General features: G+C 49.4%; 1 protein-coding gene across 1 annotated transcript; it reads right to left on the bottom strand.

The window, feature by feature from the left end:
• Positions 1-2355: 2355 nt before the first annotated feature.
• On the bottom strand, positions 2356-15710 carry NUDC (nuclear distribution C, dynein complex regulator). Its single transcript, NM_001243803.1, has 9 exons — positions 15522-15710; positions 13061-13138; positions 6122-6325; positions 5971-6036; positions 5084-5203; positions 4809-5003; positions 3293-3376; positions 3080-3198; positions 2356-2634 (listed from the first exon to the last, which is right to left on the bottom strand). The coding sequence occupies exons 1-9, from the start codon at positions 15600-15602 to the stop codon at positions 2583-2585; spliced, it is 999 nt and encodes a 332-aa protein (NP_001230732.1). The 5' UTR covers positions 15603-15710; the 3' UTR covers positions 2356-2582.
• Between the last annotated feature and the right edge of the window lie 6355 nt (positions 15711-22065).

The following is a 22065-nucleotide window of genomic DNA, read 5'->3' as shown; positions in this document are numbered from 1 at the left end:
GCCCGGCTTACTGCTGTGGGGTTGAGGCAAGAAGGCTAACCTGAGAGCAGTGATGACCATTGCTCGGGCTCCTGGTAAGTTCCAGGAGATAGTGCCAAGTACAGCGTCTGCACCCGAGAAGGGCTGAACAAGTGGTTTCGGTCATTGTCGAGAGGTCCTTCTAGGCAGACCTGCCTGGACTCTGCTGCCCCAGTTCACTGCCTGCAGGTTGGCCATCCCTGCAGTTTCCCCAAGTCCCCGAGCAGCCCCCACCCAGCCTCAGACTAAACGCTCCCTCCACCTCTCCTGGGTGCTGACAGCACTGTGATCCACAGGTGTCTTCTTGGCACTCCCAACCACCCTGGAGCGGGGCCATTCTTCTTTCACAGGGGCTGGGGTTCAGAGAAGTCAAGGAACTTAGGGGATCACACAGCTAGGAATGGTAGCTGTGCACCCCGAAACTGGTCTCATGGCCATCTTGCCCCAAGCTGTCAAGCTGACCTGCCCTGGGTGGAGGCAGGGTCTTCGTGTTTGAACATCAGAGCCCAGCTGGGTTCAGAAGGATCCTACTTGGCTACTCCTCACACACAGGGGTGTTCATCCTCTTGGTGAGGCCACAGCAGACCCACCAGCCTGGCCTTAACTGATGAATAAGCTAAGTGTCCAGGACCCTCCTCTGCCCCCACCTTACCTGCAGTGTTCCCAGCCCTTTTTATCATCCCCACAGGCACAATGTGGAGAGTGACTAGACAAACTGTTTTTGTCTAGTTTCCTATTGGACACACTGGATGGCCCCCCCTAGTGGCCATGACCACAGGGCCCACTATCAGTGATAAAACCTGCCCCTTTCCTGGGCCAGGTTAAGGCCTCTCTGATTAAAAATTCCACAATGGGGAGTTCTCTTGTGGGGCAGTAGGTGACGGATGGTGTTGTCACTGTAATGGCTCAGCTGTCACTGCTACAGCGTGGGTTGGATCCCCAGCCCAGGCATGGCTGAAAGGAAAAAATGACAAGCCAGCGGAGCGAGTAGGTACAGGGTCCTTGCACTTTAGCCTGGGCCCTAGGGCACTATTTTCCAACTATCTCAGCTTTGGACACCATTTCTGGCATTCTCAGAAAAAAAAAAAGGCTTTATGTCTGGTAAACAGGCAAAGCCAGACACTACATAGCTGCTTTTTTTTTTTTTTTTTTGGCTTTGGCGTTGCAGTGGCTTCAAGTACGATCTCAGTTCCCAGATCAGGAATTGAACTCCAGTCCCAACCACTAGACCAGGGAACCCCCACTGCATAGCTTCTTTTAAGCCTTTAATGAGCTATTCTGAAATGCCAAAAACAGATATGCTGTGTTCCAGAAATTCACAGGTCACCCATGGCCCACAAAGCAGAGCACACCAGGCAAGCCAACCTAGACATTCTTGCTATAACCATATCCTCCACGGCACCCTGCACGGTGACCTGGACTCTCTCACAAAAGTAGGACAGAGATGAGCTACAGCGGCTGGACTGGGGCAGAATCGAGCACCTCTCCCTCAGCGGCTGACTCTGAGAAGCCCTAAAATCTGCAGAGGTCCAGGTCAGAGACGTATAGGAGGGCCCCACCGGGCTTCACCCTCTGCCTTCCCAGCCAGATCCCCACCACACACCAAGGCAATCTGAGGTCTGGGCAGTTCCCCAGCCTTTGCTGCTCTCTGTCCCTGGGGAAAGAAGGGGGTAGTTTTAGAAACATTTGATTCAGGGCTAGAGGACAGACCCAGTGCAGTGGGAAATGGTCTTAGAGATGAAAATGCAACCAAATCCCGCTGGTTTTATTTTATTTTATTTTTTGTCTTTTTTTTTTTTTTTTGTCTTTTTGCTATTTCTTGGGCCGCTCCCGCGGCATATGGAGGTTCCCAGGCTAGGGGTCCAATCGGAGCTGTAGCCACAGGCCTACGCCAGAGCCACAGCAACGCTGGATCCGAGCCGCGTCTGCAACCTACACCACAGCTCACGGCAACGCCGGATCGTTAACCCACTGAGCAAGGGCAGGGACCGAACCCGCAACCTCATGGTTCCTAGTCGGATTCGTTAACCACTGCGCCACAACGGGAACTCCAATCCCGCTGGTTTTAAACTTTGCTGAGTCATGGGCCTCTTTTGAGAATCTGACATATGTTCTGGCCCCTACAGCCAGAAAAACTCACTTTTGCTCAGGATGATACACAGACTGAAAGCTTTGTTTGAATCCTCTGTTTAAGTAATGAGAAACAGCCCCAGAGAGGAGCAAGGACTTGCTCTAGATCACATGGCAGAACCTGGGCTAGAAGCCAAGCCCCCAGGTCCCAGCAGCAGCCCTAAGAAGCCTGCCCCCAGGGAAAGGCCAGAGGGAAGAGGACACAGGTGGAATTGGGTAAATAATAGTTTTAATGTGTAACAGCAGGCCAACTGGGGAAGACCTCGCCCCCCAAGGCCCCAGCCCTTTTCCCATGACGCCCTGGGACCTGTGTGTGGGCCAGCCCTGTGCCTGCCCAGCACCAAGGCCCACAAGCCCCAGGGAAGGGTGAGAAAAGAAGACGGGCGCAGCTGAGAGGACTCAGACCCAAGAGTTCTGGGAGGCGAATGCAGGGGCTAGTTGAATTTGGCCTTGGAAAAATCCATCTCTGGATGCTGATCCATGAACCTGTGGAGGGAAAGAAGGAAGAAGGTGAATCCGGCCGTCCCTCTTCCTGAAAGTCGGTCCCTTTCTCCCAGCCCCCACGCGAGGACTAGACTCTTCAGAACTCTCGGCCAGCTGGATACCAGGCCGAGCAGCGGGGCCCCAGGGCTCTCTCTGAGGACCATTTGGGCCCCTGAGGCTGGAAGCTGAGATGCCAAGCTGGCACTGTTTTTCTGTCAGCGACAATGACCGCCCGTTACCCCTTCCTACCTGAGGTGGCCTTGCCCTCGAGATGATCTCAGCAAGTGATTAGGGGAGGCAAGCCAAGGCTATTAAGCCATAAACTTGGTTGGCTCATCCTGGAAGGGGCAGGGCAGCTCCTGTGTTCTGCTCAGTGACATACTCGCTGTTGTCACCTAGGTCCAAGCGCCAGACCCCACCCCCAGACCCCCATCTCTGAATTGCTCACTTCTTCAGAATCTCCTGTTTCTTCTGCTCATCCGAAGTGGGCAGCCCCATGGACTTCTGTCTCTGGTCGTACATCATCTTCTCCACCATGCTGCGGGTCTCACTGTCCAGGTCTGACAGCTGGGGGCAGGCAGTGACACGGACGGGTGAAGCTCTGGGGCCACCTGGGCCCCTCACCTCCCACCTGAAGCTCCTCCCACCAGCCAGGACTCACCTTGGAGTTCTCAGGGTTGATCTTCTTGGTATTGATCTCAGGGTCACTGGACACCAAGCGGCTCCACCACTCCATCTTGTTGATCTGGGAGGAAGAGGACCACCAGGGGATGGGTGGGAGCTCGCTTGGTGCCCTGGGAACTAGTCTCCAAGCCTTCCAGAACCAAACTCTCTCTCCTCCACATCCTGCACCCCGGGCCCACAGAGGCCTGCGCTGGAACCAAGGGTGCAGATGGGCAAGACCTCTGCCCTCCCCGGTGGCTGGGGGAGACGGTCACAAATCAGCACGATAAGGGAAAGAATAAAGTACAGAGGGAGTCTCCATCCAGGGTGGAGGGAGAGAGGTTAGAGGGACACGTGGACTTGGCCTTGAAGGACATGCAGTAAGCCACATTAAAAAGCAGGGGAGGACACTGCAGGTGGGAGGAAAAGCATGTAAGCGCAAGGGCACAGAGGGTGAGGCAGAGGCGGCCAAGGCCATCAGGCAGGCTGGGTTGGCCGGACATGCCATGGGATGCTTTTGCTGGGCCCTTGGCAACTTATAGAGACCACGTCCATGTACTGGTGTCTGTGCCCCAGCTCTCTGAGGGCACGAGGGAGAGAACAAGGCTCCCTGAAGGCATGGTTTTCTACGTTTTGTTCATTGTTCTCCAGCACTTAGAACAGTCTCTGGCACATAGTCTAGTAGGTATTCCGGTATTTGTTGAATTGAATACATGCACAAACCTAACGGAAAGGAAAAGGCTTTGGTACTAAAGACTGTTCTGATCCTGACTCCACTCCCTCCCAGAGGTAAAACCTGGGCAAATCCCTGAGCTCTCCCCTTCTTGACCCTTTTTTTTTTTTTTTTTTTGTTTTTGTCTTTTTGCTATTTCTAGGGCCGCTCCCTCGGCATATGGAGGTTCCCAGGCTAGGGGTTGAATCGGAGCTGTAGCCGCCGGCCTACGCCAGAGCCACAGCAACGCGGGATCCGAGCCGCGTCTGCAACCTACACCACAGCTCACCGCAACACTGGATCGTTAACCCACTGAGCAAGGGCAGGGACCGAACCCGCAACCTCATGGTTCCTAGTCAGATTCGTTAACCACTGCGCCACGACGGGAACTCCCCTGACCTTTTTTTTTTTTTGGGTCTTTTTAAGGCCACACCCGTGGCATATGGAGGTTCCCAGGCTCGGGGTCCAATCCGAGCTGTAGCTGCCGGCCTACGCGACAGCTACACGGGATCCAAAGCACATCTGTGACCTACACCACAGCTCACGGCAATGCCGGATCCTTGACCCAATGAGCGAGGCCAGGGATTGAACCCAAGTCCTCATGGATACTAGTCAGGTTTGTTAACTGCTGAGCCACGATGGGAACTCCCTCCTTTCCTGACTCTTAAAAGGACACAGACCGACTTTAAACGTCTTCTTGTGGGGATTAAATACAGTATGTCCATCAGACCCCCAGCACAGTGGTCCTCCCTCCCATCCCCATCCCATCACAACACAGGCCAGGAGGCCGGGCTTCTGATACCTTCTCCAGGTGCACTGTGACCACCTTGCCATCCTCAATGAGCCACGAGCTCTCCTCCACCTTCACCTCGTTGTAGAGCTCGCCTTCGATGACCGCCGGCTGGCCCTTGAGCCCCACCCGGATGTGCCTCCGCTGGATGTCCACCACCACGTCCTTCCCCTTAAGCCGGAAGTTCACACGGAAGGGCACTGCCAGCTGCACGGGGCAGGAGCAGTCAGGAGGGGCCCCAGGCTGGCTCCCTATCCTCCCCACCACCCCCCAGCCCCTACTCTCACATCCAGCTCCGACAGGGTCTGGGTCCAGCGGTAATTGGGCAGGTCCGCCCCATTGCCAAGGTTGGGCTTCAGCTTCCCTTTGTCCTTCTCGTCCTCCTCTTCCTCTTCCTCCTCGGCCTCCTGCTCGTAGTCAGGGTGCTCAGCTGCTTACCTGACAGACCTGACCAGACCCCACTGGGCCAGGCCCAGGGCTCACACAAGATAAAACAGACCTGCGAGCCCTGCCCAGTGCCCGGCCCAAGGGAGCTGGAGGTAAAACCTGTTCTGATCTCTGCCTAAGAGCTCAGACTGTTATACCATGTGACAAAGGACCCAGCTGGGGGACAGTGACAGTCAGAGATGGACCCAGGGGACCCAGCAGGGGGTCCAAGTCAAGGTACTGGGGAAGAAAGCCCAGCACAGAAAAGAAGTTCATGAGGTGGCCGTGAATAAGAATATTCTAAAATAAAATCAGGCTGCCAAACGATCCCCTTTTCTGTGTCCCCAGTCTCAGTCTAGAACCTCCAGAAAGCAAATAACGGCCCCAAGGATTATGTGGGAAGCCGAACTCAAGCCAGTGGGAGGAGCCCTAAGGGGCATATACTCCGCTGTGTCAGAGGAACCCACCACGAAGGGCCAGGCTGGGCCCACAGAGCCCAGCCCTCCTGACTGGCTCCTGTACAGGCACCATCCTCTCTGGCTCTTGGGCATTCCTGCCAAGGCTTAAGCCAGTGGGTTTCGGGCTTTTTAACCCACTTTGGTCCAATGTGGGATCCTGAAGTAGGGGAGGATCCCCAAAGCTAAGGGAGGGGTGGAGTGAGGGAAGAGAGGGCTTTCCAGAGAAAGGGTGGAGTCCCCGGACGTTCCCAAGCCCCTTGCTAGTCCCGGGCACCGCCAGGCCACCTCACCTGCTTCCCTGATGAGCCAAGACTGCCATTCTTGAGCTGGGCCTCATGATTCTCTGCATCCTTTTTCTGTGGCAAAGGGCAAAACAGCTGGCAAGAGGGTCTCTGCTTACGGTACCACTGGGGAGCCGGGGGGCAGGAAGCCCACTCTTACCTGGTCAATTTCCAACTGCAGCCTCTCTGCCTCCTCATCAGTCAGTTCCTTGATCTGGGGCCCAGAGGTCTCGGACTTGGCCTCCTTGGCCAGCCTGGCTGCCCGCTCTGCCTTCTCCCGCCGTTCAGTCTCCTGCCGAGCCCTCTTCTCTCGCCGGGCCTTCTGTGCCAGCTGGTTGTGGTGGTTGAAGGTCTGTGTGATAAGCTGGGGAAGGAAGAGAAGAAGAGGCATCAGGGGAAGGGACATGTCCCAAGTCATGAAGCCAGTCCCCTCGTCTGCTGAGCGCCTGGGCAAGACACTGCACTCAGAACTTCAGTTTCCACGTCCATAAAGTAGGGAGTTTTTTGTTTTTGTTTTTCATTTTTGGCTGCCTCACAGCACATGGAGTTCCTGGGTCAGGGATCAGATCCAAGCCGCAGTTGCGACCTAAGCTGCAGCTGCAGCAATGCGGATCCTTAACCCACTGTGCCTGACCAGGGATCGAACCTGCGTCCCAGTGCTCCCAAGACACCGCCAATCCTGTTGCACCACAGTGGGAGCTTCTATAAAACAAGATTTAATATACACCTCTTCTCATTGAGTCATAATAAGAATACCTACAAAGTATCTGCTTCAATAAACAGCAACTACTTAAAGACCCAACACTGAAGCTGGACAATCCGAGTTCTAATTCAGGCTTTAGTGCTCTAATCACACACTAGCCATTGCATTTTTGGCAAGTTACTTAACCTGTAAGAGCTTCGGATTCCTTACCCGCGAGGATGAGTCCCTGCCTCACCGGGATGCTGTGCAACCCAAACACAGTGTCCCAAAGTCCTTCATTTCAGAGTAAAGCTGCTGGAAGCAGAACTCTGGCCTCCATCCCTCTGAAAAGTCTTTCCTGAGCTCTCGTGGCCAGAAAGAGCTTTCTTGAGGGAAATGGCCTCGTCTCTTCCTCTCCTCAGCCTGCAAGCTATCCACTTCAAGTGATTCCTCTCCCACACTGCCTTCCCAGGATGCTTGCTGGCCTTCCTGCTGCCCAAAAGCCACCCCAAAACTGTTGTCACCTGTCTGGCTGTGTGGCCCTGGACAAGTGAACAACTTCGACACCTTCTAAGCGCCAGTTTCATCAGCTGTCACAAAGACTGAATATGACAGACACTTGTCTAGAACCTGGCACAGTCCCTGCCACATCATAACTGCCTATGAACTGTTAGCTTCCCAACACCCCCTGCCTGGCTGAGGCTAAACCGGTATCAGCTGGGGGAGGGTGGGGAAAAGCACCCTCTCTGCTAGAAAGATATGTGGAGTTCCCTAGTGGCCTAGCAGTTAAGGATTAAGTTGTCACTCCTGTGGCTGGGGTTCCAACCCTGACTCAGGAACTTCCACGGGCGTGGCCAAAACAAACAAAACGAAACAAAAATGCAGTGGGAGAAACTGTTCTGCCTCCTATTTTACAACAGCAGCTCTCAAAGTGTGGTCCCCTGACCCACAGCAGTAGCATTACCCAGAATTTATTAGAAATGCTAAATCTTAGGCCCCACCCCAGAACTACAGAATCAGAAATTCGGGGGAGTACAGCCCAGCAATTTGTATTCTTAACAAGGCCCCTGCCAATTCCCTTGCATATTTGAGAGTCATACCTACATTTGAGAGCCTGGTCTACTCCTTCTACCTGTGTGACCGCGAGGTCATCTCTGTGCTTCTATCTTATCATTGCTAAAAGCACTCTTACACAGCTGTTCTTTGCCTAGCATGTCCCTGCCTTACTCCCAGGGACAAACTCCTACTCACACTCCAGGACCAGCTCTAGTGTCTCTTAAATGTCACCCCTTCACCTCTGGCAGGCCCAGGACCTTATCCAACGTAGGAAACCCGACTCGGTGTTGCCCCACACACTTGGAGGCTCTGCAGGGCACACGCCACATGACCAATGGTCAACAAACTGTCTTTCAAGAATCTCTGAGCCAGAGGTGGAGGGAGGAAGGGATCTGCAAGAGCTGAAGTGCCCACCGGACAGGGTCACTGCAGTCGGCCATGTGCTCTCAGACCTAGGGTTCTGCCAAATGCCCTGGGGCTTCTCATCACTTGATGCCAGTTCCTCCTGCTACTCCCAATCCTCAAACCTTACGCCACAATGCAGTAGCTCCACACCCTTCAAGGCTAAAGGGCACCAAAAGCACCCCCCAAACCAAATGGGTTAAGAAAATGAGGTGTGTGTAAGAAAAAAAATGAACCACTTTTTTGCTGTCGAAAGAAGGGATTGGTCATGGGACAGTTATACCAGCAGAGGCTGTTCCATCACAGGGCCTTGGTCACCAGAGGGCTTAGTTCCAAGTCCCTAATCAGGAAGACCTTGAACTCAAGCCATCTGCCAACCAGTGGCCAAGGGGAGGTAGGAGCAGGGCCATCTCATGCTGCATCCCATTTGTCCTGTTCCTTCCTGGCTCCTGGCGGTTAGGTGAGGGCAGAGCTGAAGCACCAGGCAGAGTCGAGGCCAATCACAGCAGCCTCTGACCCCTCCTCCCACCAGCGTCTGTGCCCAGCCCCAGAGAGACACCTGGGAGTGCGCAGTCTACTCGGAAGTGACCCAGCAGGCTGTGAGAGCCAAGCTTCTGTCATCGGACACATCTTTGGGAAGCACGGCCGGCAGAGTAAGGGAGGGGTAAGGAAGGCTGCCGGTTCTAGAAGACAGGCCCCGGAGTTCCCGTCGTGGCGCAGTGGTTAACAAATCCGACTAGGAACCATGAGGTTGTGGGTTCGGTCCCTGCCCTTGCTCAGTGGGTTAATGATCCGGTGTTGCCATGAGCTGTGGTGTAGGTTGCAGACGCGGCTCGGATCCTGCGTTGCTGTGGCTCTGGCGTAGGCTGGTGGCTACAGCTCCGATTTGACCCCTAGCCTGGGAACCTCCATATGCCGCAGGAGCGGCCCAAAGAAATAGCAAAAAAAAAAAAAAAAAAAAAAAGAAGACAGGCCCCAGACTGCACAGTGGGCAGACCTGAGCACAACAGAACGCAGCTTTCCCTGACTGAAGCTGGGTGACAGGAGAATAAAGAGTGGTTCCCACCTGCCTAGTCAGGGAAGATGCCCGAGAGAGATTTAAACTAAACCCAGGGAGCTCCCACTGTGGCTCAGCGGGTTATGAATCTGATCAGTATCCATGAGGATGTGGGTTCAATCCCTGGCCTTACTCAGTGGGTTAAGGATCTGGCGTTGCCATGAGCTGTGGTGTAGGTCGCAGACATGGCTTGGATCTGGTGTTGCTGTGGCTGTGGTGTAGGCCAGCAGCTGCAGCTCCGATTTGACCCCTAGCCTGGGAACCTCCATATGCCATGGGTATGGCCGTAAAAAGGCAAAAATAAAAATAAAAAATAAACTAAACCCAAAGGCATGAGGTCCTGAACCTGACCATGGGGGTGGGGAACACATCTGAGGAAGAAGACATACTCCCGTTCTAGAACTTCATATAAATGAAATCATTCAATAGGTGCTCTTGTCTGTCTCCCCTTAAAAAGCTGAATAACGTATTATATGTATATACGACATCTTGCTCATCCATCAATGAACACTTGGGTTGCTTCCACTTTCTGGCTGTTATGAACAGTGTTGCTGTAAGTATAAATCTCTCTTCGATACCCTGCCTTTTTTTTTTTTTTTTGGTCATTTTAGGGCCACACAAGGCATATGGAAGTTTCCAGGCTAAGGGTCAAACTGGAGCTACAGCTGCCAGCTTACGTCACAGCCACAGTAACATGGGATCCAAGCCACATCCGTGACCTGCAGCACAGCTCATGCAACGCTGGATCCCCAACCCACTGAGCAAGGCCAGGGATCAAACCCAGGTCCTCATGGATACTAGTTGGGTTCGTTACTGCTGAGCCATGACAGGAACTCCAAGACCCTGCTTTCGATTTGCCGGGATATACACCTGGAAGTGGGATTGCTGCATCATATGATAGTTCTATTTTTTAATTTTCAGGGGAACCATTATACTATTTTCCACAGCAGCTGTACCATTTTACATTCCTACCAACAATGCACAAGAGTTCCAATTTCTCCACATTCTCACCAACACCTGGTATTTTCCTGGGGCTTTCATAGAAGCCATCCTAATGGATGTGAGGTGATGACATCTCACTGTGGTTTTGATTTGCATTTCTCTAATGATTAGTGTTGTTGAGCATCTTTTATAATAAAAAGGGTTTTTTGGTTGGGTTTTTTTTTTTGTCTTTTTGCCATTTCTAGGGCCACTCCCGCGGCATATGGAGGTTCCCAGGCTAGGGGTCAAATCGGAGCCTCGTCTACAACCTACACCACAGCTCAAGGCAACGCCGGAGCCTTAACCACTGAGCGAGGCCAGGGATCGAGCCCACAACCTCATGGTTCCTAGCCAGATTCGTTAACCACTGAGCCACAACGGGAACTCCAAAAGGGGTTTTTTTTTGGCTGCTCCTGCAGCATGTGGAGGTTCCCAGGCCAGGGATGGAATCTGAGCCTCAGTAGTGACAACACCAGATCCTTAACCACTAGGCCACCAGTAAACTCCAATAGTTTTTAAAGAGCTGATATGACTTTCACCAGCCGTGTCTAAAGAGTACCCTTTTTTACACAACTCTATAAGCAATTTAAAAAAATATATTTTTGTGAATTTGACAAGAAAAAAAGGGCATCTCACTGTTTCTCCCTCCTACATATCCTTGATTACTAGTGAATTTAAGCATCTTTTCATATGCTTTTCTTGGAACTGCCCATTTGTCTGTCTATCCTTTTCATGTCAATTTACAAGAGTCCCTGCATATTGAATTGGCTATTAAATTTTATCTGTCCTCTCCATTGCACTTTTTTTTCCCAAATCTACTTCTTTTCAATAGACTTTAGATGTCATTAAGTCTCTTTGGCTACACATTTCCTGTGTTTGAAGAGGCCAACAGCTACCTTTTCTCCTTCAGCTTCCAGATTTTTTTTTTCTTTTTTTTGGTCTTTTTGCCTTTTCTTGAGCCACTCCCACAGCATATGGAGATTCCCAGGCTAGGGGTCAAATCGGAGCCGTAGCCACCGGCCTACGCCAGAGCCACAGCAATCCCAGATCCTTAACCCACTGAGCAAGGTCAGGGATCGAACCCACAACCTCACGGTTCCTAGTCGGATTCATTAACCACTGCACTACGACAGGAACTCCATATAGCTTCCAGATTTCTATCCTTGCCAGGCCTCCTCCACAGAAGACTATACTTAGTTTCCTAGCTTTCCTCAAGAGGTTCTTTTGAGCTGCAATATATTTTTAGATATGAGTAAAACAGATGCTACATTTTTTATAGATAAATAGCCAGTAGTAGCAGCACAACTTATTAAATCATCCTTTGCCTACTGAACTGAATTACCTTACTGGACCCATCTTAAATCCTCATACGTGCAAGACCTTTTTGGGTTCTCTATTCTGCTTCGTTAGTCCATTTGTCTTTTCTCTGTCAGTAACATACTGATGTGATCATTATGACTTTATTCCAATCCATAATTCCTAGCCCCAGACTATAAAAACTAAATGTGCGTTTGTATTTCTCTAAGTTTGTAGCGTGAAGATATTTACAGTCTTCATTATCTCCCACATGGTATAAATATTGATACATATTTCTCTGCGGAAATATTCAAGTTTCATTCCAGGATGCCGCTCCTGACCCCCAGACTGGGGTCCTGCATGTGATGGACAGTATATACTCCGTATGGCCTCCAAAGAGCCAAAGAATTCTATGTCTCAAAATGCTCCTGACCCCAAGAGGTCTGAAAAAGGGACTGTGAACTTGTATTCGCATATGCCAGCCACACTATATTACCTCCTTATATCCTCACAACAGCTCCGTGAGGGAAAGAGCATCCCTGTCTTATAGAAAACCAAGTGAATCGGGAAGTGATTCACCCAACGCTACACAGCTGCCAAGCAGGGAGAGGGGACACCTAGCTCCAGAGCCGAGCTCTTAACCCAAGGACTTGAAAGTGATGTTATCTGGCAGCCCTGCGCACAGTAGGTGCTCAACATAAAGGTGTTAGCGTGTTACCACTGGAGACCAGGTGAGAAGGGTGGACAGGATTCTGCCTGCCTGAGGGTCTGACCAACCTCCTGGGGAAGAGGTGACTCTAAGGAGCACAGCAGGGAGGGTCTAAGAGGGACCAGCAAACATCCAATACGTGGCAGCTACCGTCATCCCTGGGATACTTCTGAGATGTAACGTCTGGATATTGTTCACCTCTCTCCCTTCTGCCTGCTGTCTTACTCAGCCTTCGTACCGCAGGCACCTCTTCCTCAGGAAGTTTTCCTGGAGCCCCCATTTTATGCTCCCAGAACTTGTGCCCTAACACCCATCACTTCTTCACTGTCACACACACACACACACACACACACACACACACAAAACCCAAATCACTTTACCGTATACCTGAAACGAACACAACATTATAAATCAACTAGACTTCGGTTAAAAAAAACAAAAACAAAAAAACCCCCTGCAATTCTCAAATCCTTGAACTTTGGGTCACAAGCATCTGGCAAGACTAGGATTGGTAGGTTTTGATTTTTCCGACATCTGTTTTTCTAAGCTCAGTGTTTTACATTTGCCTGCTCTCATCTCCCAGCTAGGTAATTAGATAAAACCTCCACAGTAGAAAAGAAACCAAGAAGCGTGATGCCAGGGCCAGAAGGCAGTTTTACAACAGACTCTGGTTCCAACCTGTCTCTCATAACTCGGAGCAACGTTCTCCTTTGTAAACGGAGATAGTAACAGCTGCCCCTCTCAAACTGCTAAAGGACCATGGAAAGCAGGGTAGATAAAGCACTTGGCAAGGAAAGGGACTTCAATAAATGACAGTAAATGCTTTCCTTCCCCAACTCTTGCCCTTGGCGTGTTAACTTCTGCGAAAGGTTATTATTATGCCAAAGGAAGGCCAGGTAAGCTCGCCAACACTCACCTTCTCTGCCATCCCCTCTTCTCCTCCAACAAAAAAGTCTGTTTTGCGACGAAGGAAGCTGAAGAAAGTGTTCACAAGCTGAAAGACAGAAGGCAAAAGACTGAAGCTGTAGAGGTGCCATACAGGGAGCCCCTTAACCACACACAAGCAACCTCCTTCACCTAGGAAGGAACTTGGGACTGGACCATTTCAACCCTGAGCCTCCCAACTGGGAAAACATCCCCCCCAACAGCCCTGCCTTAGTTACTTCTGCCAGGAAGCCTAACCTAACCTGATCTAGAGCAACAGAAAGGGAGAATTCTCATTTCTTGTGTATATGCATATGTGTATTTCACATTTTTTGTGATGCTAGAAGCAGCCTGAGGATATGGGGCACTGCATCCAGGTTTGAAATGCCTGGGGCCTAGCTTTCCTCTCCATGTAGCAAAAAGCCCATCCAGAGTGGCGCTGGCTGAGTTACTAGGGCAGAGCTGGAAGGAGAGAACAAAGAAGGCCACTTCAAAGAAGGTTAAGACCCACTAACTCTGGTGTTTTTTTCTTTGAGGGGAGGAGGGAGGTTAGCTACAGAAGCTCCTGGGGCCAGGGATCAAAATCAAGCCACAGCATGGACAACACTGGATCCATAACCACCAGGCCACCAGGGAACTCCAAAACCAGCTAACTCTGGCTGGGTGCATCAGTGCAGTCAAGTTGTTAAGTGCGTCGGTTTGGGAGTTCCCGTTGTGGCTCAGTGCTTATGAACGCAACTAATATTCATGAGGACATGGGTTCGATCCCTGGCCTTGCTCAGTGGGGTAAAGATCGAGCGTTGCAGTGGGCTGTGGTGCAGGTCACAGACATGGCTTGGATCTGGCGTTGCTATGACTGTGGCATAGGCTGGCAGCTGCAGCTCTGATTCAAACCCTAGCCTGTGAACTTCCATATGCCATGGGTGTGGCCCTAAAAAGGAAAAAAAAAAAGAGCATCGTTTTGGCCATTAGATTGATATACATTAGCTCTGTGACCTGGGGACAGTGTCTTAACTCTATGAAACAGAAATAGCAGCAGGACCAATTTCTAGGGATACACGTGAGGATCCTTGAGAGGACCAAAGGAAGACATGCAGGTGAGGTCCTTAATAGCGTCTGGCTAAAGAACCTCGGCCACAGAGAGAGCTCCTCACAAGTAGGCACCATGAACCATGACTCTGTGTACATCCCCAAGGCCTGGCACCAGACCTGGCTCAGAGTGCATGCTCAGAAAACTTTTGCTGAGCAAAAAGATCTAGTGATGACTGAGGGTTGGCACATATAAATAAGCCCTTTTATTTGCCCAAGTGAGAGGTTCTAAATCTGACGCTAGAATTTATCTCAACAGTTTCAATTCCTGCTTCTGGACACTTTTTCAATTCACTCAAAAATGAACTCACTTCCAAATCCAGGTGCAACAACAATTTAGGGGGGTAGGAGAAGGGAGACTTTCACATCTGCAAATTAGTAGCACTCTTCCCACAGGGACCTGAATGAGAATGGGAATGGAAGGCTCCAATGAGACACAGAATCAACAATGGACTGTGGAAAGCACACACTGGCCTAAGGATTCTGGTCCCCTCTAAGCCAGGAGCCTGTTGGATGAGCTTGGGCAAGCTCCTTCAGTTTCTTTAAAGAAAGACTAATCTTGATAGGTTTTGCTACGTTTAACTTTCCATCGTCCAAAAAACCAACTCCAGAATCTTTACTAGTTGGTCCTTATCCTTTTCCTACACATGTTATTGGGTTTGGTCACTAAGCATGAATTATGTTCTTGCACACATCAATTACTCAACAAACACTTGTTGAATGTTCGAGTCTGATTACCGAGAATTCTTCACTGTCCTTCACTTCAAGACACTACTCTCCTACAAATTCAGGAAGTAAGGATTCGTAGCTCTGTCTCAAAGAAAGAAACTGAAGCTTGGAGACATGAAACAGTCCAAGTTGTTAGGAAATGCAAAACACGCCTCCTATTCTCTCATTCAAGATCTAGAAAGACCACGTGTTAATATCACCCCCCCCACCCCCACACATCGCATACATTCTTCCGCTCGCCCCAAGTCTTGGTACATGCAAATCTCAATGCCTAGAACATCCTAAAGGATGTTCTTTGGGGGCGGCCACCAGAGGGGAAAAGGGCCGGAAGCAGGTTGGAGACTAAAGAGGGGGAAGGGATTCCAAGACTCGGGCCTTCCCAGGGGCAGATAAAGGGATGCCAGAGCTGTTAAGATGGTAACTACTGAGGGGCCCCAGGGATCCAGAACTGGTCCGAGCGCAAGACTTGCGGCGGGGAGGCCAGACTAGAAGCTGGGGTGCAATGAGAATGCGGGATCCTAAAGCCCGCAAGGCCCAGGGGTGGATCTCGTCTCTCGAAGGCAGCGAAGGGAGGAAAGAGAGTGGCTGGGCCGCCTGGGTGGGCCAGGCCAAGCCAATGCCGAGCGGGTCGTTACCTCCTGCACGCCTCCCTCGTGCTGCTGCGCCATCGCCAACAACATGCCGTCGAAACGATCCTCCTCCTGGTCTCCACCCATCTTGCCAGCTGCTAGCCACGCTCCGAAATCTGAGCTCTGCTCTCGCGTCCCGCGCTCTCGGCGCCTTCGGGTCGCGTCCGGTGCAACGGTTTCAGTCCTCCGCCTTCCGCAGCGGAGACGGAAACACGCACGCGCCCCGCTGCCTTGGCCCGCCCGCCTGCTCTCTCCTCCCGCCTCCCTTGTGGCCAGCGGCCATTGACCGTGCGGCAAGCAGCCCGCTTCACTGACCATTGGTCGACTTGCTGAGCCAATCAAAGAGCGCGTCCGTGAGCGGTGGGCGGAGTCGAAGGCCTCTGAGTTTGGTGTGAGTTGCTATGGTCACCAGGAACCTTTTGGAGCCTTCCAGAAAACCCTGGGCTCAAATCACGCGGGCCTGAAAGTTGAAAAAGCACAAACTTTGAATTTACGCCTTGAGAGTGACCGCTGAGCTTGTAGAACGGTAAAGCGTTCTTAATCATCTCTTCCAAGTTTTCCATCGGCCAACTGAGGCCCAGAAAGGAGAAGGGAACTTGCCCCAAAAGACAGCCTACCCCTGTTGTCATCACATACTCCATACAAATTGTGCAGTCGCAGGGGACCCGGACTTAGAAAGTCCCTTGGTGCTGGGGTTAATGCTCTTCTGCTGCAGTCCTGAGACTCTTAATATTTTTTAACAAGAGCCCCACCCCCAACCCCGCATTGTCATTTTGCGCAGTTTCATGCAAATTATGTAATGAGTGCTAAATTCGAACTTCACTTTTGTGCGGGACAGACCCCAGCCATCTAAGGCCAAACCCTCTACTTTTGTATTGAATTTCATCATCTTAGTCTTTTCAGGGATTCTACTCTTACTATCCTTTCCTAATTCTCCTGCATCAGAATTTTTTTTTTTCCCTACTCAATGAATCTGCATCACAATTTTCTTTCTTCTGGATCATCCCTTTTAACTTACAAATATACTTTAATGCCACTTCTTTTTTTATTCTTCTATGACCCCCCCACACAAACTTTTCTCCTCCTACCATTCCAATTTTATTTTTTTATTTTTTATTTTATTTTATTTTTTGTCTTTTTGCCTTTTCTTGAGCCGTTCCTGCGGCACATGGAGTCCAATCAGAGCTATAGCCACCGTCCTACGCCAGAGCTACAGCATCGCAAGATCCAAGCTGCATCTGCGACCCACGCCACAGCTCACTGCAACACCGGATCCTTAACCCACTGAGCAAGGCCAGGGATCGAACCCGCAACCTCATGGTTCCTAGTCAGATTCGTTAAGCACTGAGCTTCGATGGGAACTCCTATCCCAATTTTAAAATCTCTTTGACAGCAAAACTTGAAAAAAATTTGCTATACTTGTTTCTCCACTTCCTCACCTTCCGTCTCTCCTCGATTTACTCTGGTCTTTACTTAAGACTCTGACCAAGGATACAATGACCTACTTATTGCCAAAACCAGTAAAGCACTATTACAGTGCTCAGCTTCTCAGCTGCATTTGACACAGTTGACCTCTTCTTCCTTCTAGAAACAATTTTTTCCCTAGTCTTCTGTTATGGATGGAACTGTATTCCTCCATTATTCTTATATTGAAACCCTAACTCTCTTTGGAATTCCCACCGCGGCTCAGCAGAAACAAATCTGACTAGTTTCTGTGAAGACGCAGGTTTGATCCCTGGCCTCACTCAGTGGGTTAAGGATCCAGTATTGCCATGAGCTGTGGTATAGGTCCCAGATGAGGTTCTGATCCGGAGTTGCTGTAGCTATGGCCTAGGCCGGTGGCTACAGCTCAGATTCGACCCCTAGCCTGAAACCTCCATGTGCCACAATTCTGCCCTAAAGAGCCAAAAAAAAAAAAAAAAAAATTAAGAAGAAACCCTTACTCCCAGTGTGACTGTTTTTTGGAAATAGGGGTATTTAAACATGTAATTAGAGTTAATTCATACAGATGTGGCCCTAATCCAAAATAGTTAGTGTCCTTACTAGAAGAGAAAGAAAACCCAGGGACTCACGAGCAAGCGGAGGAAAGGCCACGTGAGGCAGCTATGTGCAAGCCAAAAAGAGAAGCCTCAGAGGAAAGCAAACCTGCCAACATCTTGATCTTGGACTTCCAGGTTTGGAGAACTGTAATAAAATTAACTACTGTTGTCAAGTCAGTCTGTAATAGTTTGTTATGGCAGCCCTAGCAGACTGACAGAGTTTGCACGTCCTCACACTTACATGGTTTTCTTCCCACTTCACTAACTCTCCTTCTCCGTGTTCTGATCTACCCAGGTTTATAAATGTTGGGGGCTCTGTCCTTTACCCTCTCCTCTTTTCCTCTCTATTTATACTCATGGTACCTCACCCAGACATTTCCTGAGTGCCAGGACCATCTCTTTACCTACCTCCTGGACAGCGCCCCTGGACAACTCCACTTGGATAATTAACAGATATTCCAAAACTCATCCAAGGCTGGTGAATGGATGGTGGAAATGATGGCACATCAATGTGAATGTATTTAATGCCACTGAACTATAAACTTAAAAATGGTTAAAATGGGGAGTTCCCACTGTGGCACAGTGGGTTAAGAATCCAGCTGCAGCGGTTTGGGTTACTGGCCCGGGCACGTCCATATGTCGTGGGTGCAGCCCTAAAATGAAAAAAAAGAAAAAAAGTTAAAATGGTAAATGTACTGTTATGGTTTTTTTTTTTTTTCTTTTTAGGGCCGAAATTGTGACACAAGGAAGTTCTCAGGCTAGGGATCAAATCAAACCGCAGTTGCCAGCTGCACATCAGATCCGAGGCACATCTGTGACCTATGCCATGGTGCATGGCAACACTGGATCCTTAACCCAGTGATCAAGGCCAGGGATCGAACTGACATCCTCATGCATACTAGTCAGGTTCTTAACCCACTGAACCACAACAGGAACTCCTGTTATGTATATTTAAACACAATAACAATACTTTTATGAGACAATTTCAAATTTGAACTCTTAATGGATATTCTATAATATCTGAAAATTATTGGAGTTCCTGTTGTGGCTCAGTGGAAACAAACCCCACTAGTATCCATGAGGATGTGGGTTTGACCTGACCCCTTGCAGTGGGTTAAGGAACCGGTATTGACGAGGCTATGGTGTAGGCCGGCAGCTGTAGCTCTAATTCGACCCCTAGCCTGGGAACTTCCATATGCTAAGGGTTTGGCCAAAAAAGAAAAAAAAATTATTTTTAAAAGCCAACATGGAGTTCCTATCATGGTGCAGCGGAAACGAATCCAACTAGGAACCATGAGGTTGCGGGTTCGAGCCCTGGCCTTGCTAGTGGGTCAAGGATCCAGCGTTGCCATGAGCTGTGGTGTAGGTCGAAGACGAGGCTCAGATCTGGCATAGGCTGGCAGCTGTATCTCTGATTCAACCCCTAGCCTGGGAACCTCCATATACCATGGGTGCGGCCATAAAAAGCAAATAAATAAATAAATAAATAAAAGCCAATATAGCCAACATTGAGACTCTTACACACACACAAACTAATTTCTCCCAAAGTCATCTCCAAGCTAAATGGCCCCTTCAAGCACCAATTTGCAAAAACCCAAACTTCCACTCATCTTTTCATTTGGACCAGCCAAAATGTGACCTTATCTAATGCATTAGTAAGTCCTTTTAGCTCTTCCTCCAAAGTGTATCCTGATTCTCTTTCCTTATCACCTTGCTATGTGATGCAAGGTGCAGTTACAGTTGCTAGGTGTAGTCTATCTAAACCAGCATCATTTCTTGCTTGACAGCTATTCCTAGAGTTTCCTCACTGCTCTCTTTACCTCCTTCCTTGTCCCTTTGTAGTCCATCCTCCACTCAATGGCCAGAGCAATTGCTCTTAAGGATAATCCAGGTCTTGTTACTCCCTTGCTTAAAATCTAGACTTTCATGGGAGTTCTCTATAAAAGTAAATGAGCCCTTCATGGATTGCTGTTGCATCCAGGATCAATTCCAAACTCCCAACCATGGACCCCAAGGAGTAGCACCATCAGGGCCCTGTCCACCTCTCCGACCTCATCTTCACTCACCAGGCTCCCTCCTGGCTGCTTTCACTTCCTCAAATCCCCTGTCCTAGTTCTTAGCCCTTTGCCAGCAACTTTTCACCCATCAGGTCTCAACTCAAATGCCTCTTCCTCTATGAGGCTTTTACTGACCCTGATAAATCATGGAGTCTACATCTCCATGATTTTTGGTTTCAAAATTTCTTTTCTTTCTTTCTTTTTCTTTCCATCCCTGGCCTTGCTCAGTGGGTTAAGGATCTGGTGTTGCCATGAGCTGTGGTATAGGTCGAAGATGCAGCTCGGATCCCGAGTTGCTATGGCTGTAGTGTAGGCCGATGGCTACAGCTCCGATTACACCCCTAGCCTGGGAACCTCCATATGCCGCAGGAGCAGCCCTAGAAAAGGAAAAAAGAAAAAAAAAATTCAACTTAAAAAAAATCAACCTTTCTTGCAAGAGAAAAGACAGAATTGGGAGTTCCCATTGTGGTGCAGCGGAAATGAATCCAACTAGTATTCATGAGGATGTGGGTTCAATCCCTGGCCTCAGTCAGTGGGTCCGAGATCCAGGGTTGCCATGAGCTTCGGTGTAGGTGGTAGAGGAGACTTGGATCCTGAGTTGCTGTGGCTGTGGCTGTGTAGCTCGGCAGCTATAGCTCCAATTCCACCCCTAGCCTAGGAACTTCCACATGTCAAATGTGCAGCCCTTAAAAGCAAAAAAAAAAAAAAAAAAAAAAATTTTAATCATTTCTCTGTTCTCACTGCAGAAATTTATTTGTAAAAATCATCAATAGGAGTTCCCATTGTGGCCCAGAGGTAACAAACCTGACTGGTATCCTTGAGGACTCAGGTTCAATCCCTGGCCTCACTCAGTGGGTTAAAGGATCTGGCTTTGCCATGAGCCATGGTGTAGGTAGCAGATGTGGCTCAGATCTGGTGTTGCTGTGACTGTGATGTAGCTTGGCAGCTAGAGCTCTTATTTGACCCCTAGCCTGGGAAGTTTAGGTGTAGCCCTAAAAAAAAAAAAAAAAAAAAAAAAAAGAGGAGTTCCCGTCGTGGCGCAGTGGTTAACGAAATCCCACTAGGAACATGAGGTTTCGGGTTCGGTCCCTGCCCTTGCTCAGTGGGTTAAGGATCCCACGTTGCCGTGAGCTGTGGTGTAGGTTGCAGACGCGGCTCAGATCCTGTGTTGCTGTGGCTCTGGCGTAGGCCGGCGGCTACAGCTCCGATTCAACCCCTAGCCTGGGAACCTCCGTATGCCGCAAGAGCGGCCCAAGAAATACCAAAAAGAAAAAAAAAAAAAGAAAAAGACAAAAAATAAAAATAAAAATCATTGACAGGGGAGTTCCCATTGTGGCTCAGTGGTAAGGAACCCAACTAGTATCCACAAAGATGTGGGTTTGATCCCTGGCCTCACTCAGTGGGTTAAGGATCTGGCCTTGCCGTGAGGGTGTAGATGCAGCCCTAAAAAGCAATAATAATAATAAATACAATCTGAAAATTGAAAAAAAGTATTTTATAGCAAACAGTTCACACCAAGACAAAGATGGTGTGCTCTGGAAAAGCTATTAGATGACCAAAGAAGTTATGCACTTATGATTACACACAGTCGCCCTTTGTTGGGTGAAGTTTCCAGGACTTTGCATGATGCTCAATGAAGAGTAGATTCTCAGTAAATCATCACTGATGGCATGAATATTCCTGGCACTTACATGGGGATATGCCACCAGCTGTGGCTAGGGACTCTCTCCAGGGAAAGTTGTTGGGCCACATCCCTGAGGAACAGACAGGCCAGATTTCTCATTAAAAGCTTAAACTGAAAGGTAACTAAGACTGCATTTTCACTCTCATTCTGACTTACAGTGAGGTGGGGAGAGGAAGGAGTGTAAGTTCTGTCATTTATTTTCCACTTGATCATCTCTAACCTTCAAAGACTCAAGATAACGTAGGTTTTTTGTTTTTGTTTTTGTTTTGTCTCTTGTCTTTTTATGGCCGCTCCCGCAGCACATGGAGGTTCCCAGGCTAAGGGTCTAATCCGAGCCTCGTCTGCAGCCTACACCACAGCCCACGGCAACGCCGGATCATTAACCCACTGAGCAAGACCAGGGGTCAATCCTGCAACCTCATGGCTGTGGCCTGTGTTGCAGGTGTGGCAATACAGGATTAAAAAAACAAAAAACAAAGAACGTAGGCCCTAAATCCAGACCACCTGAGCTCAAACCCTGACTCTACTATGGTTAACCGTGTAATAATTACTTTATAATTGATTACAATATTTCCTTGAGCAAATTACCTAAACTCTTAGTGCCTCATCTTATTCATCTATGAAATGGAGATAATGATAGTACTTCCAGCATAGAGTTGTGAGAATCAAATAACATAATCCATGTAGCGTGTTTAAAGCACAGCTTTCAGGAGTTCCCTTCATAGCTCAGCGGTTAACGAACCCAACTAGGATCCATGAGGATGTGAGTT

Source organism: Sus scrofa, chromosome 6, assembly GCF_054392235.1.
Source record: "Sus scrofa isolate SSC_HxYL_T2T_F1_AM1 chromosome 6, Sscrofa_HxYL_maternal_Yorkshire_Landrace_v2.0, whole genome shotgun sequence".
In the NCBI taxonomy this organism is placed as follows: Eukaryota; Metazoa; Chordata; class Mammalia; order Artiodactyla; family Suidae; genus Sus; species Sus scrofa.
Note: the sequence above shows the minus strand (reverse complement) of the source record. Positions and strands in the feature narration are given on the sequence as shown.

Bases quoted from the DNA above. Each gene is read 5' to 3' on its own strand.
- NUDC (NM_001243803.1), bottom strand. From the start codon at position 15,602: ATGGGTGGAGACCAGGAGGAGGATCGTTTCGACGGCATGTTGTTGGCG. The intron at 13,139-15,521 runs GTAACGACCCGC...TCTGTCTTTCAG, and splicing joins ACGAGGGAGGCGTGCAGGAG to CTTGTGAACACTTTCTTCAG. The intron at 3,377-4,808 runs GTATCAGAAGCC...TCTTCCTCCCAG, and splicing joins TCACAGTGCACCTGGAGAAG to ATCAACAAGATGGAGTGGTG.